General features: G+C 64.1%; 1 protein-coding gene across 2 annotated transcripts; it reads right to left on the bottom strand.

The window, feature by feature from the left end:
• Positions 1-10,265: 10,265 nt before the first annotated feature.
• On the bottom strand, positions 10,266-13,609 carry LOC134760645 (WAS/WASL-interacting protein family member 1-like). Of its 2 annotated transcripts, none has more exons than XM_063719474.1 (2): positions 11,274-13,609; positions 10,266-10,657 (listed from the first exon to the last, which is right to left on the bottom strand). In XM_063719474.1, exon 1 carries the CDS (start codon positions 12,318-12,320, stop codon positions 11,520-11,522), a length of 801 nt encoding a protein of 266 aa, XP_063575544.1. In that variant the 5' UTR covers positions 12,321-13,609; the 3' UTR covers positions 10,266-10,657; positions 11,274-11,519. The 2 variants fall into 2 exon arrangements, with proteins under 2 accessions (XP_063575544.1, XP_063575543.1); XM_063719473.1 differs by having other exon boundaries at positions 10,266-10,880.
• Between the last annotated feature and the right edge of the window lie 323 nt (positions 13,610-13,932).

Genomic DNA, 13,932 nt, shown 5'->3' on the forward strand with positions numbered 1-13,932 from the left:
GCGAGACAGGGCCTTTGCGGGAGTCCAGGCCACATTCAGGGAGGCCCGCCAGAGGGGCCGAGAGGTTTCCACAGAGTACACCCCACCCCCGCCCCGCCACCGGGTAGGTACCCCTGACGCAACCTCCCCTGCACCCAGCAAAAAGCCAGTCCCGTTGGCTCCCTGACATCCGTGGCAGCCAGAAGATTCAGTGCTAGAACGCACTTTCCCCAGGAGCAGAGGAACCGCTTGGCCCTCAAGAATCAGAGAGGAAGTGCAGGTGGGATGCAACACCGCCTTTCCTAGAAGGCCAGTGTCAGGAACGGTGGGCTTGCCTCCCGCTCTTCCCGGACCGAGCGCGCAGCCATCACTTGGGCCATGGAGACCAAGAGAGCTTCCCTGTCCCACACAGGTATGGAAGCCCAGAGCTCCAGGATCACCACCCCTGCCCAGTCATCCGGAAAGAGGTGTGGAGAGGGAAACAATCAGGACACGGACCTCCACGAGGTATCTCCCTGATGGACTGGGAAGTCTTCCTGTTGAAGACATTCAGCCAGATTAAGAAGCCGCTAGGCTTCTCAGAAACGGGGCAGACAGAGCAAGAGGGAGGACAGAGCAGAGGCCAGAGCCCAGGCAGGATAAGGGGCCATGCCACCACCACGGGCATCCGGGGAGGAGTGTCAAACGGGTGACTCGGCCAGGAAGGCCAGCCTTCGAGTGGCAGAGATGCTTGCCCCATCCCGTTGCCGGCTTCCTTCTGCCTCCCTGCGTCGAGCTGTGGCTAGATTGCTCGATGAGGGCAGAGGGCGAAAAGAGTGAGCACCATCTTCTTGAAGGTGTGCGGGCACGCTCCTGCGGGTGGACAATGAGCACCTGGGAGGCCGTTGTCCTTGGTTGGGGAGCGGTCGTCTGGATCCTAGCAAAGAGGCTGCTCCGGATGTGGAGGGGATGAAAACCCCTGCGGGTCCGGCGCAGATGCCCACCTCGCCCAGGCCTTCACAGACCCCCAGACTGGAACCGCCGGGAAAACGACTGCCAACCGGCCACACGACCCAGGCAGAGACGCGGGGAGAGGCTGAGCAGAAGAAAGGCCGCCGTGCAAGAAACCCACCCTCCGGCGCACAGGGCACATGTGTCCCAAGGAACACGCACACACACACGGACAGAGACAGAAAGAGAGAGCGACGGAAAGGGCGAGAAGGGAGAGAGACAGAGAGACGTAAGAGAGAGACAGAAGTGGGCACACAGACACGCACACACGCACACGCGCGCACACACACACACACACACACGCACGCACACGCACCCGTAACGCACACAGACATACAGCGGGTAACACCCACCCCCAGGCAGCCCCTGAAGCTGCCGGGTTCTGCTCTGCGCGACTACGACCCAGCGGTGAGAGAGCAGCCCACGGGCACACAGGCAGAGGTGTCCTCGACATCACAAGGGCACCACTTTTGGGGAGACTCACCGGCACACCGTCCGCGCACGCCTCAGGCTGGGATCCCGCGCTGCCTCCCCGGCGATCTGTCTGAGGTTTCTTCCTCCTGGGGTTTCTTCCTGCTGCTGGACCCTCCGCGAATCCCGGCCTCCGGAGACCGTCCTGGTAACTACCCTGGCCAGGACTGGTCTCAGCCCCGACTCTGACGCACGATCACACAGGGCTCCTACTTCGCCAAGTCTCAGGGACCCATCCCCGGGCAACGAACGGTGGCGGTCACTGTGACCGAAGCGGCGGCTGGGGACTCGCGCATGCGCACTGGCGACGCCGACTCCCCCGCCCCCCTGACTCCGGAGAGTCAGGCTGCGGACCCTTTAAAAAATGGCGGCGAGGCGGCGGCTGCGGGGACCGGGGCGGCGGTGCTGGCCGTTGCGGCGGGGGAGGCGGCGGGTGGGAAGAGGACCACCAGAGGGGCCTGCCGGAGACCCGGGGTCGGACCCATAGGAGTCCTGTGGTCAGGACCTCCTTGTTCGCTCTTCCGCCTCGGTTCCCGGTGGAGGAGGAGCTTCGGGGTGCCGGCTGGGCTGTGCGGACTCCTCTTGGGATCCGACGATGGATCCCACCGGGTGATCGGGAATGGGGTTCCAATGCATTGGGGCGGAGAGGGTCTCGCTGGGGCACAGAAAGATCCCCAGGGCCGCAAGGCGTGCTGTCCGCTACAAAGGCACTGACCCATGAGCCCACTGCCTCCCTCCTTCCTGGGTGGAGCAGGGGCCTGCCTTCATCTCCAAGGCCCGGGGGCTCCGGCATCCCGACGCGGCTTCCGGCGACCCGTGCAAAGAGAGACACAGGCGAGTCCGAGATGCAGCCGGTGTGACCACACGTGGCACCGACGTCCCGCGAGAGCACATGCAGTGACCGTGTGTCTTTGAGGCCGTAGGGGGCGACGACGAGACGGACAGGGATGTCCGGGCGTGCGCCCGGGGGCCACTGCCGACGTGCCCCACAGAGCGGAGGAAAAGCCAAGCACACCTGAAAACCTGCGAGACAGGGCCTTTGCGGGAGTCCAGGCCACATTCAGGGAGGCCCGCCAGAGGGGCCGAGAGGTTTCCACAGAGTACACCCCACCCCCGCCCCGCCACCGGGTAGGTACCCCTGACGCAACCTCCCCTGCACCCAGCAAAAAGCCAGTCCCGTTGGCTCCCTGACATCCGTGGCAGCCAGAAGATTCAGTGCTAGAACGCACTTTCCCCAGGAGCAGAGGAACCGCTTGGCCCTCAAGAATCAGAGAGGAAGTGCAGGTGGGATGCAACACCGCATTTCCTAGAAGGCCAGTGTCAGGAACGGTGGGCTTGCCTCCCGCTCTTCCCGGACCGAGCGCGCAGCCATCACTTGGGCCATGGAGACCAAGAGAACTTCCCTGTCCCACACAGGTATGGAAGCCCAGAGCTCCAGGATCACCACCCCTGCCCAGTCATCCGGAAAGAGGTGTGGAGAGGGAAACAATCAGGACACGGACCTCCACGAGGTATCTCCCTGATGGACTGGGAAGTCTTCCTGTTGAAGACATTCAGCCAGATTAAGAAGCCGCTAGGCTTCTCAGAAACGGGGCAGACAGAGCAAGAGGGAGGACAGAGCAGAGGCCAGAGCCCAGGCAGGATAAGGGGCCATGCCACCACCACGGGCATCCGGGGAGGAGTGTCAAACGGGTGACTCGGCCAGGAAGGCCAGCCTTCGAGTGGCAGAGATGCTTGCCCCATCCCGTTGCCGGCTTCCTTCTGCCTCCCTGCGTCGAGCTGTGGCTAGATTGCTCGATGAGGGCAGAGGGCGAAAAGAGTGAGCACCATCTTCTTGAAGGTGTGCGGGCACGCTCCTGCGGGTGGACAATGAGCACCTGGGAGGCCGTTGTCCTTGGTTGGGGAGCGGTCGTCTGGATCCTAGCAAAGAGGCTGCTCCGGATGTGGAGGGGATGAAAACCCCTGCGGGTCCGGCGCAGATGCCCACCTCGCCCAGGCCTTCACAGACCCCCAGACTGGAACCGCCGGGAAAACGACTGCCAACCGGCCACACGACCCAGGCAGAGACGCGGGGAGAGGCTGAGCAGAAGAAAGGCCGCCGTGCAAGAAACCCACCCTCCGGCGCACAGGGCACATGTGTCCCAAGGAACACGCACACACACACGGACAGAGACAGAAAGAGAGAGCGACGGAAAGGGCGAGAAGGGAGAGAGACAGAGAGACGTAAGAGAGAGACAGAAGTGGGCACACAGACACGCACACACGCACACGCGCGCACACACACACACACACACACGCACACGCACCCGTAACGCACACAGACATACAGCGGGTAACACCCACCCCCAGGCAGCCCCTGAAGCTGCCGGGTTCTGCTCTGCGCGACTACGACCCAGCGGTGAGAGAGCAGCCCACGGGCACACAGGCAGAGGTGTCCTCGACATCACAAGGGCACCACTTTTGGGGAGACTCACCGGCACACCGTCCGCGCACGCCTCAGGCTGGGATCCCGCGCTGCCTCCCCGGCGATCTGTCTGAGGTTTCTTCCTCCTGGGGTTTCTTCCTGCTGCTGGACCCTCCGCGAATCCCGGCCTCCGGAGACCGTCCTGGTAACTACCCTGGCCAGGACTGGTCTCAGCCCCGACTCTGACGCACGATCACACAGGGCTCCTACTTCGCCAAGTCTCAGGGACCCATCCCCGGGCAACGAACGGTGGCGGTCACTGTGACCGAAGCGGCGGCTGGGGACTCGCGCATGCGCACTGGCGACGCCGACTCCCCCGCCCCCCTGACTCCGGAGAGTCAGGCTGCGGACCCTTTAAAAAATGGCGGCGAGGCGGCGGCTGCGGGGACCAGGGCGGCGGTGCTGGCCGTTGCGGCGGGGGAGGCGGCGGGTGGGAAGAGGACCACCAGAGGGGCCTGCCGGAGACCCGGGGTCGGACCCATAGGAGTCCTGTGGTCAGGACCTCCTTGTTCGCTCTTCCGCCTCGGTTCCCGGTGGAGGAGGAGCTTCGGGGTGCCGGCTGGGCTGTGCGGACTCCTCTTGGGATCCGATGATGGATCCCACCGGGTGATCGGGAATGGGGTTCCAATGCATTGGGGCGGAGAGGGTCTCGCTGGGGCACAGAAAGATCCCCAGGGCCGCAAGGCGTGCTGTCCGCTACAAAGGCACTGACCCATGAGCCCACTGCCTCCCTCCTTCCTGGGTGGAGCAGGGGCCTGCCTTCATCTCCAAGGCCCGGGGGCTCCGGCATCCCGACGCGGCTTCCGGCGACCCGTGCAAAGAGAGACACAGGCGAGTCCGAGATGCAGCCGGTGTGACCACACGTGGCACCGACGTCCCGCGAGAGCACATGCAGTGACCGTGTGTCTTTGAGGCCGTAGGGGGCGACGACGAGACGGACAGGGATGTCCGGGCGTGCGCCCGGGGGCCACTGCCGACGTGCCCCACAGAGCGGAGGAAAAGCCAAGCACACCTGAAAACCTGCGAGACAGGGCCTTTGCGGGAGTCCAGGCCACATTCAGGGAGGCCCGCCAGAGGGGCCGAGAGGTTTCCACAGAGTACACCCCACCCCCGCCCCGCCACCGGGTAGGTACCCCTGACGCAACCTCCCCTGCACCCAGCAAAAAGCCAGTCCCGTTGGCTCCCTGACATCCGTGGCAGCCAGAAGATTCAGTGCTAGAACGCACTTTCCCCAGGAGCAGAGGAACCGCTTGGCCCTCAAGAATCAGAGAGGAAGTGCAGGTGGGATGCAACACCGCCTTTCCTAGAAGGCCAGTGTCAGGAACGGTGGGCTTGCCTCCCGCTCTTCCCGGACCGAGCGCGCAGCCATCACTTGGGCCATGGAGACCAAGAGAGCTTCCCTGTCCCACACAGGTATGGAAGCCCAGAGCTCCAGGATCACCACCCCTGCCCAGTCATCCGGAAAGAGGTGTGGAGAGGGAAACAATCAGGACACGGACCTCCACGAGGTATCTCCCTGATGGACTGGGAAGTCTTCCTGTTGAAGACATTCAGCCAGATTAAGAAGCCGCTAGGCTTCTCAGAAACGGGGCAGACAGAGCAAGAGGGAGGACAGAGCAGAGGCCAGAGCCCAGGCAGGATAAGGGGCCATGCCACCACCACGGGCATCCGGGGAGGAGTGTCAAACGGGTGACTCGGCCAGGAAGGCCAGCCTTCGAGTGGCAGAGATGCTTGCCCCATCCCGTTGCCGGCTTCCTTCTGCCTCCCTGCGTCGAGCTGTGGCTAGATTGCTCGATGAGGGCAGAGGGCGAAAAGAGTGAGCACCATCTTCTTGAAGGTGTGCGGGCACGCTCCTGCGGGTGGACAATGAGCACCTGGGAGGCCGTTGTCCTTGGTTGGGGAGCGGTCGTCTGGATCCTAGCAAAGAGGCTGCTCCGGATGTGGAGGGGATGAAAACCCCTGCGGGTCCGGCGCAGATGCCCACCTCGCCCAGGCCTTCACAGACCCCCAGACTGGAACCGCCGGGAAAACGACTGCCAACCGGCCACACGACCCAGGCAGAGACGCGGGGAGAGGCTGAGCAGAAGAAAGGCCGCCGTGCAAGAAACCCACCCTCCGGCGCACAGGGCACATGTGTCCCAAGGAACACGCACACACACACGGACAGAGACAGAAAGAGAGAGCGACGGAAAGGGCGAGAAGGGAGAGAGACAGAGAGACGTAAGAGAGAGACAGAAGTGGGCACACAGACACGCACACACGCACACGCGCGCACACACACACACACACACACGCACGCACACGCACCCGTAACGCACACAGACATACAGCGGGTAACACCCACCCCCAGGCAGCCCCTGAAGCTGCCGGGTTCTGCTCTGCGCGACTACGACCCAGCGGTGAGAGAGCAGCCCACGGGCACACAGGCAGAGGTGTCCTCGACATCACAAGGGCACCACTTTTGGGGAGACTCACCGGCACACCGTCCGCGCACGCCTCAGGCTGGGATCCCGCGCTGCCTCCCCGGCGATCTGTCTGAGGTTTCTTCCTCCTGGGGTTTCTTCCTGCTGCTGGACCCTCCGCGAATCCCGGCCTCCGGAGACCGTCCTGGTAACTACCCTGGCCAGGACTGGTCTCAGCCCCGACTCTGACGCACGATCACACAGGGCTCCTACTTCGCCAAGTCTCAGGGACCCATCCCCGGGCAACGAACGGTGGCGGTCACTGTGACCGAAGCGGCGGCTGGGGACTCGCGCATGCGCACTGGCGACGCCGACTCCCCCGCCCCCCTGACTCCGGAGAGTCAGGCTGCGGACCCTTTAAAAAATGGCGGCGAGGCGGCGGCTGCGGGGACCGGGGCGGCGGTGCTGGCCGTTGCGGCGGGGGAGGCGGCGGGTGGGAAGAGGACCACCAGAGGGGCCTGCCGGAGACCCGGGGTCGGACCCATAGGAGTCCTGTGGTCAGGACCTCCTTGTTCGCTCTTCCGCCTCGGTTCCCGGTGGAGGAGGAGCTTCGGGGTGCCGGCTGGGCTGTGCGGACTCCTCTTGGGATCCGATGATGGATCCCACCGGGTGATCGGGAATGGGGTTCCAATGCATTGGGGCGGAGAGGGTCTCGCTGGGGCACAGAAAGATCCCCAGGGCCGCAAGGCGTGCTGTCCGCTACAAAGGCACTGACCCATGAGCCCACTGCCTCCCTCCTTCCTGGGTGGAGCAGGGGCCTGCCTTCATCTCCAAGGCCCGTGGGCTCCGGCATCCCGACGCGGCTTCCGGCGACCCGTGCAAAGAGAGACACAGGCGAGTCCGAGATGCAGCCGGTGTGACCACACGTGGCACCGACGTCCCGCGAGAGCACATGCAGTGACCGTGTGTCTTTGAGGCCGTAGGGGGCGACGACGAGACGGACAGGGATGTCCGGGCGTGCGCCCGGGGGCCACTGCCGACGTGCCCCACAGAGCGGAGGAAAAGCCAAGCACACCTGAAAACCTGCGAGACAGGGCCTTTGCGGGAGTCCAGGCCACATTCAGGGAGGCCCGCCAGAGGGGCCGAGAGGTTTCCACAGAGTACACCCCACCCCCGCCCCGCCACCGGGTAGGTACCCCTGACGCAACCTCCCCTGCACCCAGCAAAAAGCCAGTCCCGTTGGCTCCCTGACATCCGTGGCAGCCAGAAGATTCAGTGCTAGAACGCACTTTCCCCAGGAGCAGAGGAACCGCTTGGCCCTCAAGAATCAGAGAGGAAGTGCAGGTGGGATGCAACACCGCCTTTCCTAGAAGGCCAGTGTCAGGAACGGTGGGCTTGCCTCCCGCTCTTCCCGGACCGAGCGCGCAGCCATCACTTGGGCCATGGAGACCAAGAGAGCTTCCCTGTCCCACACAGGTATGGAAGCCCAGAGCTCCAGGATCACCACACCTGCCCAGTCATCCAGAAAGAGGTGTGGAGAGGGAAACAATCAGGACACGGACCTCCACGAGGTGACTGGGAAGTCTTCCTGTTGAAGACATTCAGCCAGATTAAGAAGCCGCTAGGCTTCTCAGAAACGGGGCAGACAGAGCAAGAGGGAGGACAGAGCAGAGGCCAGAGCCCAGGCAGGATAAGGGGCCATGCCACCACCACGGGCATCCGGGGAGGAGTGTCAAACGGGTGACTCGGCCAGGAAGGCCAGCCTTCGAGTGGCAGAGATGCTTGCCCCATCCCGTTGCCGGCTTCCTTCTGCCTCCCTGCGTCGAGCTGTGGCTAGATTGCTCGATGAGGGCAGAGGGCGAAAAGAGTGAGCACCATCTTCTTGAAGGTGTGCGGGCACGCTCCTGCGGGTGGACAATGAGCACCTGGGAGGCCGTTGTCCTTGGTTGGGGAGCGGTCGTCTGGATCCTAGCAAAGAGGCTGCTCCGGATGTGGAGGGGATGAAAACCCCTGCGGGTCCGGCGCAGATGCCCACCTCGCCCAGGCCTTCACAGACCCCCAGACTGGAACCGCCGGGAAAACGACTGCCAACCGGCCACACGACCCAGGCAGAGACGCGGGGAGAGGCTGAGCAGAAGAAAGGCCGCCGTGCAAGAAACCCACCCTCCGGCGCACAGGGCACATGTGTCCCAAGGAACACGCACACACACACGGACAGAGACAGAAAGAGAGAGCGACGGAAAGGGCGAGAAGGGAGAGAGACAGAGAGACGTAAGAGAGAGACAGAAGTGGGCACACAGACACGCACACACGCACACGCGGGCGCACACACACACACACACGCACACGCACCCGTAACGCACACAGACATACAGCGGGTAACACCCACCCCCAGGCAGCCCCTGAAGCTGCCGGGTTCTGCTCTGCGCGACTACGACCCAGCGGTGAGAGAGCAGCCCACGGGCACACAGGCAGAGGTGTCCTCGACATCACAAGGGCACCACTTTTGGGGAGACTCACCGGCACACCGTCCGCGCACGCCTCAGGCTGGGATCCCGCGCTGCCTCCCCGGCGATCTGTCTGAGGTTTCTTCCTCCTGGGGTTTCTTCCTGCTGCTGGACCCTCCGCGAATCCCGGCCTCCGGAGACCGTCCTGGTAACTACCCTGGCCAGGACTGGTCTCAGCCCCGACTCTGACGCACGATCACACAGGGCTCCTACTTCGCCAAGTCTCAGGGACCCATCCCCGGGCAACGAACGGTGGCGGTCACTGTGACCGAAGCGGCGGCTGGGGACTCGCGCATGCGCACTGGCGACGCCGACTCCCCCGCCCCCCTGACTCCGGAGAGTCAGGCTGCGGACCCTTTAAAAAATGGCGGCGAGGCGGCGGCTGCGGGGACCGGGGCGGCGGTGCTGGCCGTTGCGGCGGGGGAGGCGGCGGGTGGGAAGAGGACCACCAGAGGGGCCTGCCGGAGACCCGGGGTCGGACCCATAGGAGTCCTGTGGTCAGGACCTCCTTGTTCGCTCTTCCGCCTCGGTTCCCGGTGGAGGAGGAGCTTCGGGGTGCCGGCTGGGCTGTGCGGACTCCTCTTGGGATCCGATGATGGATCCCACCGGGTGATCGGGAATGGGGTTCCAATGCATTGGGGCGGAGAGGGTCTCGCTGGGGCACAGAAAGATCCCCAGGGCCGCAAGGCGTGCTGTCCGCTACAAAGGCACTGACCCATGAGCCCACTGCCTCCCTCCTTCCTGGGTGGAGCAGGGGCCTGCCTTCATCTCCAAGGCCCGTGGGCTCCGGCATCCCGACGCGGCTTCCGGCGACCCGTGCAAAGAGAGACACAGGCGAGTCCGAGATGCAGCCGGTGTGACCACACGTGGCACCGACGTCCCGCGAGAGCACATGCAGTGACCGTGTGTCTTTGAGGCCGTAGGGGGCGACGACGAGACGGACAGGGATGTCCGGGCGTGCGCCCGGGGGCCACTGCCGACGTGCCCCACAGAGCGGAGGAAAAGCCAAGCACACCTGAAAACCTGCGAGACAGGGCCTTTGCGGGAGTCCAGGCCACATTCAGGGAGGCCCGCCAGAGGGGCCGAGAGGTTTCCACAGAGTACACCCCACCCCCGCCCCGCCACCGTGTAGGTACCCCTGACGCAACCTCCCCTGCACCCAGCAAAAAGCCAGTCCCGTTGGCTCCCTGACATCCGTGGCAGCCAGAAGATTCAGTGCTAGAACGCACTTTCCCCAGGAGCAGAGGAACCGCTTGGCCCTCAAGAATCAGAGAGGAAGTGCAGGTGGGATGCAACACCGCCTTTCCTAGAAGGCCAGTGTCAGGAACGGTGGGCTTGCCTCCCGCTCTTCCCGCACCGAGCGCGCAGCCATCACTTGGGTCATGGAGACCAAGAGAGCTTCCCTGTCCCACACAGGTATGGAAGCCCAGAGCTCCAGGATCACCACACCTGCCCAGTCATCCAGAAAGAGGTGTGGAGAGGGAAACAATCAGGACACGGACCTCCACGAGGTGACTGGGAAGTCTTCCTGTTGAAGACATTCAGCCAGATTAAGAAGCCGCTAGGCTTCTCAGAAACGGGGCAGACAGAGCAAGAGGGAGGACAGAGCAGAGGCCAGAGCCCAGGCAGGATAAGGGGCCATGCCACCACCACGGGCATCCGGGGAGGAGTGTCAAACGGGTGACTCGGCCAGGAAGGCCAGCCTTCGAGTGGCAGAGATGCTTGCCCCATCCCGTTGCCGGCTTCCTTCTGCCTCCCTGCGTCGAGCTGTGGCTAGATTGCTCGATGAGGGCAGAGGGCGAAAAGAGTGAGCACCATCTTCTTGAAGGTGTGCGGGCACGCTCCTGCGGGTGGACAATGAGCACCTGGGAGGCCGTTGTCCTTGGTTGGGGAGCGGTCGTCTGGATCCTAGCAAAGAGGCTGCTCCGGATGTGGAGGGGATGAAAACCCCTGCGGGTCCGGCGCAGATGCCCACCTCGCCCAGGCCTTCACAGACCCCCAGACTGGAACCGCCGGGAAAACGACTGCCAACCGGCCACACGACCCAGGCAGAGACGCGGGGAGAGGCTGAGCAGAAGAAAGGCCGCCGTGCAAGAAACCCACCCTCCGGCGCACAGGGCACATGGGTCCCAAGGAACACGCACACACACACGGACAGAGACAGAAAGAGAGAGCGACGGAAAGGGCGAGAAGGGAGAGAGACAGACAGACGTAAGAGAGAGACAGAAGTGGGCACACAGACACGCACACACGCACACGCGGGCGCACACACACACACACACGCACACGCACCCGTAACGCACACAGACATACAGCGGGTAACACCCACCCCCAGGCAGCCCCTGAAGCTGCCGGGTTCTGCTCTGCGCGACTACGACCCAGCGGTGAGAGAGCAGCCCACGGGCACACAGGCAGAGGTGTCCTCGACATCACAAGGGCACCACTTTTGGGGAGACTCACCGGCACACCGTCCGCGCACGCCTCAGGCTGGGATCCCGCGCTGCCTCCCCGGCGATCTGTCTGAGGTTTCTTCCTCCTGGGGTTTCTTCCTGCTGCTGGACCCTCCGCGAATCCCGGCCTCCGGAGACCGTCCTGGTAACTACCCTGGCCAGGACTGGTCTCAGCCCCGACTCTGACGCACGATCACACAGGGCTCCTACTTCGCCAAGTCTCAGGGACCCATCCCCGGGCAACGAACGGTGGCGGTCACTGTGACCGAAGCGGCGGCTGGGGACTCGCGCATGCGCACTGGCGACGCCGACTCCCCCGCCCCCCTGACTCCGGAGAGTCAGGCTGCGGACCCTTTAAAAAATGGCGGCGAGGCGGCGGCTGCGGGGACCGGGGCGGCGGTGCTGGCCGTTGCGGCGGGGGAGGCGGCGGGTGGGAAGAGGACCACCAGAGGGGCCTGCCGGAGACCCGGGGTCGGACCCATAGGAGTCCTGTGGTCAGGACCTCCTTGTTCGCTCTTCCGCCTCGGTTCCCGGTGGAGGAGGAGCTTCGGGGTGCCGGCTGGGCTGTGCGGACTCCTCTTGGGATCCGATGATGGATCCCACCGGGTGATCGGGAATGGGGTTCCAATGCATTGGGGCGGAGAGGGTCTCGCTGGGGCACAGAAAGATCCCCAGGGCCGCAAGGCGTGCTGTCCGCTACAAAGGCACTGACCCATGAGCCCACTGCCTCCCTCCTTCCTGGGTGGAGCAGGGGCCTGCCTTCATCTCCAAGGCCCGGGGGCTCCGGCATCCCGACGCGGCTTCCGGCGACCCGTGCAAAGAGAGACACAGGCGAGTCCGAGATGCAGCCGGTGTGACCACACGTGGCACCGACGTCCCGCGAGAGCACATGCAGTGACCGTGTGTCTTTGAGGCCGTAGGGGGCGACGACGAGACGGACAGGGATGTCCGGGCGTGCGCCCGGGGGCCACTGCCGACGTGCCCCACAGAGCGGAGGAAAAGCCAAGCACACCTGAAAACCTGCGAGACAGGGCCTTTGCGGGAGTCCAGGCCACATTCAGGGAGGCCCGCCAGAGGGGCCGAGAGGTTTCCACAGAGTACACCCCACCCCCGCCCCGCCACCGGGTAGGTACCCCTGACGCAACCTCCCCTGCACCCAGCAAAAAGCCAGTCCCGTTGGCTCCCTGACATCCGTGGCAGCCAGAAGATTCAGTGCTAGAACGCACTTTCCCCAGGAGCAGAGGAACCGCTTGGCCCTCAAGAATCAGAGAGGAAGTGCAGGTGGGATGCAACACCGCCTTTCCTAGAAGGCCAGTGTCAGGAACGGTGGGCTTGCCTCCCGCTCTTCCCGGACCGAGCGCGCAGCCATCACTTGGGCCATGGAGACCAAGAGAGCTTCCCTGTCCCACACAGGTATGGAAGCCCAGAGCTCCAGGATCACCACACCTGCCCAGTCATCCAGAAAGAGGTGTGGAGAGGGAAACAATCAGGACACGGACCTCCACGAGGTGACTGGGAAGTCTTCCTGTTGAAGACATTCAGCCAGATTAAGAAGCCGCTAGGCTTCTCAGAAACGGGGCAGACAGAGCAAGAGGGAGGACAGAGCAGAGGCCAGAGCCCAGGCAGGATAAGGGGCCATGCCACCACCACGGGCATCCGGGGAGGAGTGTCAAACGGGTGACTCGGCCAGGAAGGCCAGCCTTCGAGTGGCAGAGATGCTTGCCCCATCCCGTTGCCGGCTTCCTTCTGCCTCCCTGCGTCGAGCTGTGGCTAGATTGCTCGATGAGGGCAGAGGGCGAAAAGAGTGAGCACCATCTTCTTGAAGGTGTGCGGGCACGCTCCTGCGGGTGGACAATGAGCACCTGGGAGGCCGTTGTCCTTGGTTGGGGAGCGGTCGTCTGGATCCTAGCAAAGAGGCTGCTCCGGATGTGGAGGGGATGAAAACCCCTGCGGGTCCGGCGCAGATGCCCACCTCGCCCAGGCCTTCACAGACCCCCAGACTGGAACCGCCGGGAAAACGACTGCCAACCGGCCACACGACCCAGGCAGAGACGCGGGGAGAGGCTGAGCAGAAGAAAGGCCGCCGTGCAAGAAACCCACCCTCCGGCGCACAGGGCACATGTGTCCCAAGGAACACGCACACACACACGGACAGAGACAGAAAGAGAGAGCGACGGAAAGGGCGAGAAGGGAGAGAGACAGAGAGACGTAAGAGAGAGACAGAAGTGGGCACACAGACACGCACACACGCACACGCGCGCACACACACACACACACATGCACACGCACCCGTAACGCACACAGACATACAGCGGGTAACACCCACCCCCAGGCAGCCCCTGAAGCTGCCGGGTTCTGCTCTGCGCGACTACGACCCAGCGGTGAGAGAGCAGCCCACGGGCACACAGGCAGAGGTGTCCTCGACATCACAAGGGCACCACTTTTGGGGAGACTCACCGGCACACCGTCCGCGCACGCCTCAGGCTGGGATCCCGCGCTGCCTCCCCGGCGATCTGTCTGAGGTTTCTTCCTCCTGGGGTTTCTTCCTGCTGCTGGACCCTCCGCGAATCCCGGCCTCCGGAGACCGTCCTGGTAACTACCCTGGCCAGGACTGGTCTCAGCCCCGACTCTGACGCACGATCACACAGGGCTCCTACTTCGCCAAGTCT

Source organism: Pongo abelii, chromosome 20, assembly GCF_028885655.2.
Source record: "Pongo abelii isolate AG06213 chromosome 20, NHGRI_mPonAbe1-v2.0_pri, whole genome shotgun sequence".
NCBI lineage: Eukaryota > Metazoa > Chordata > Mammalia > Primates > Hominidae > Pongo > Pongo abelii.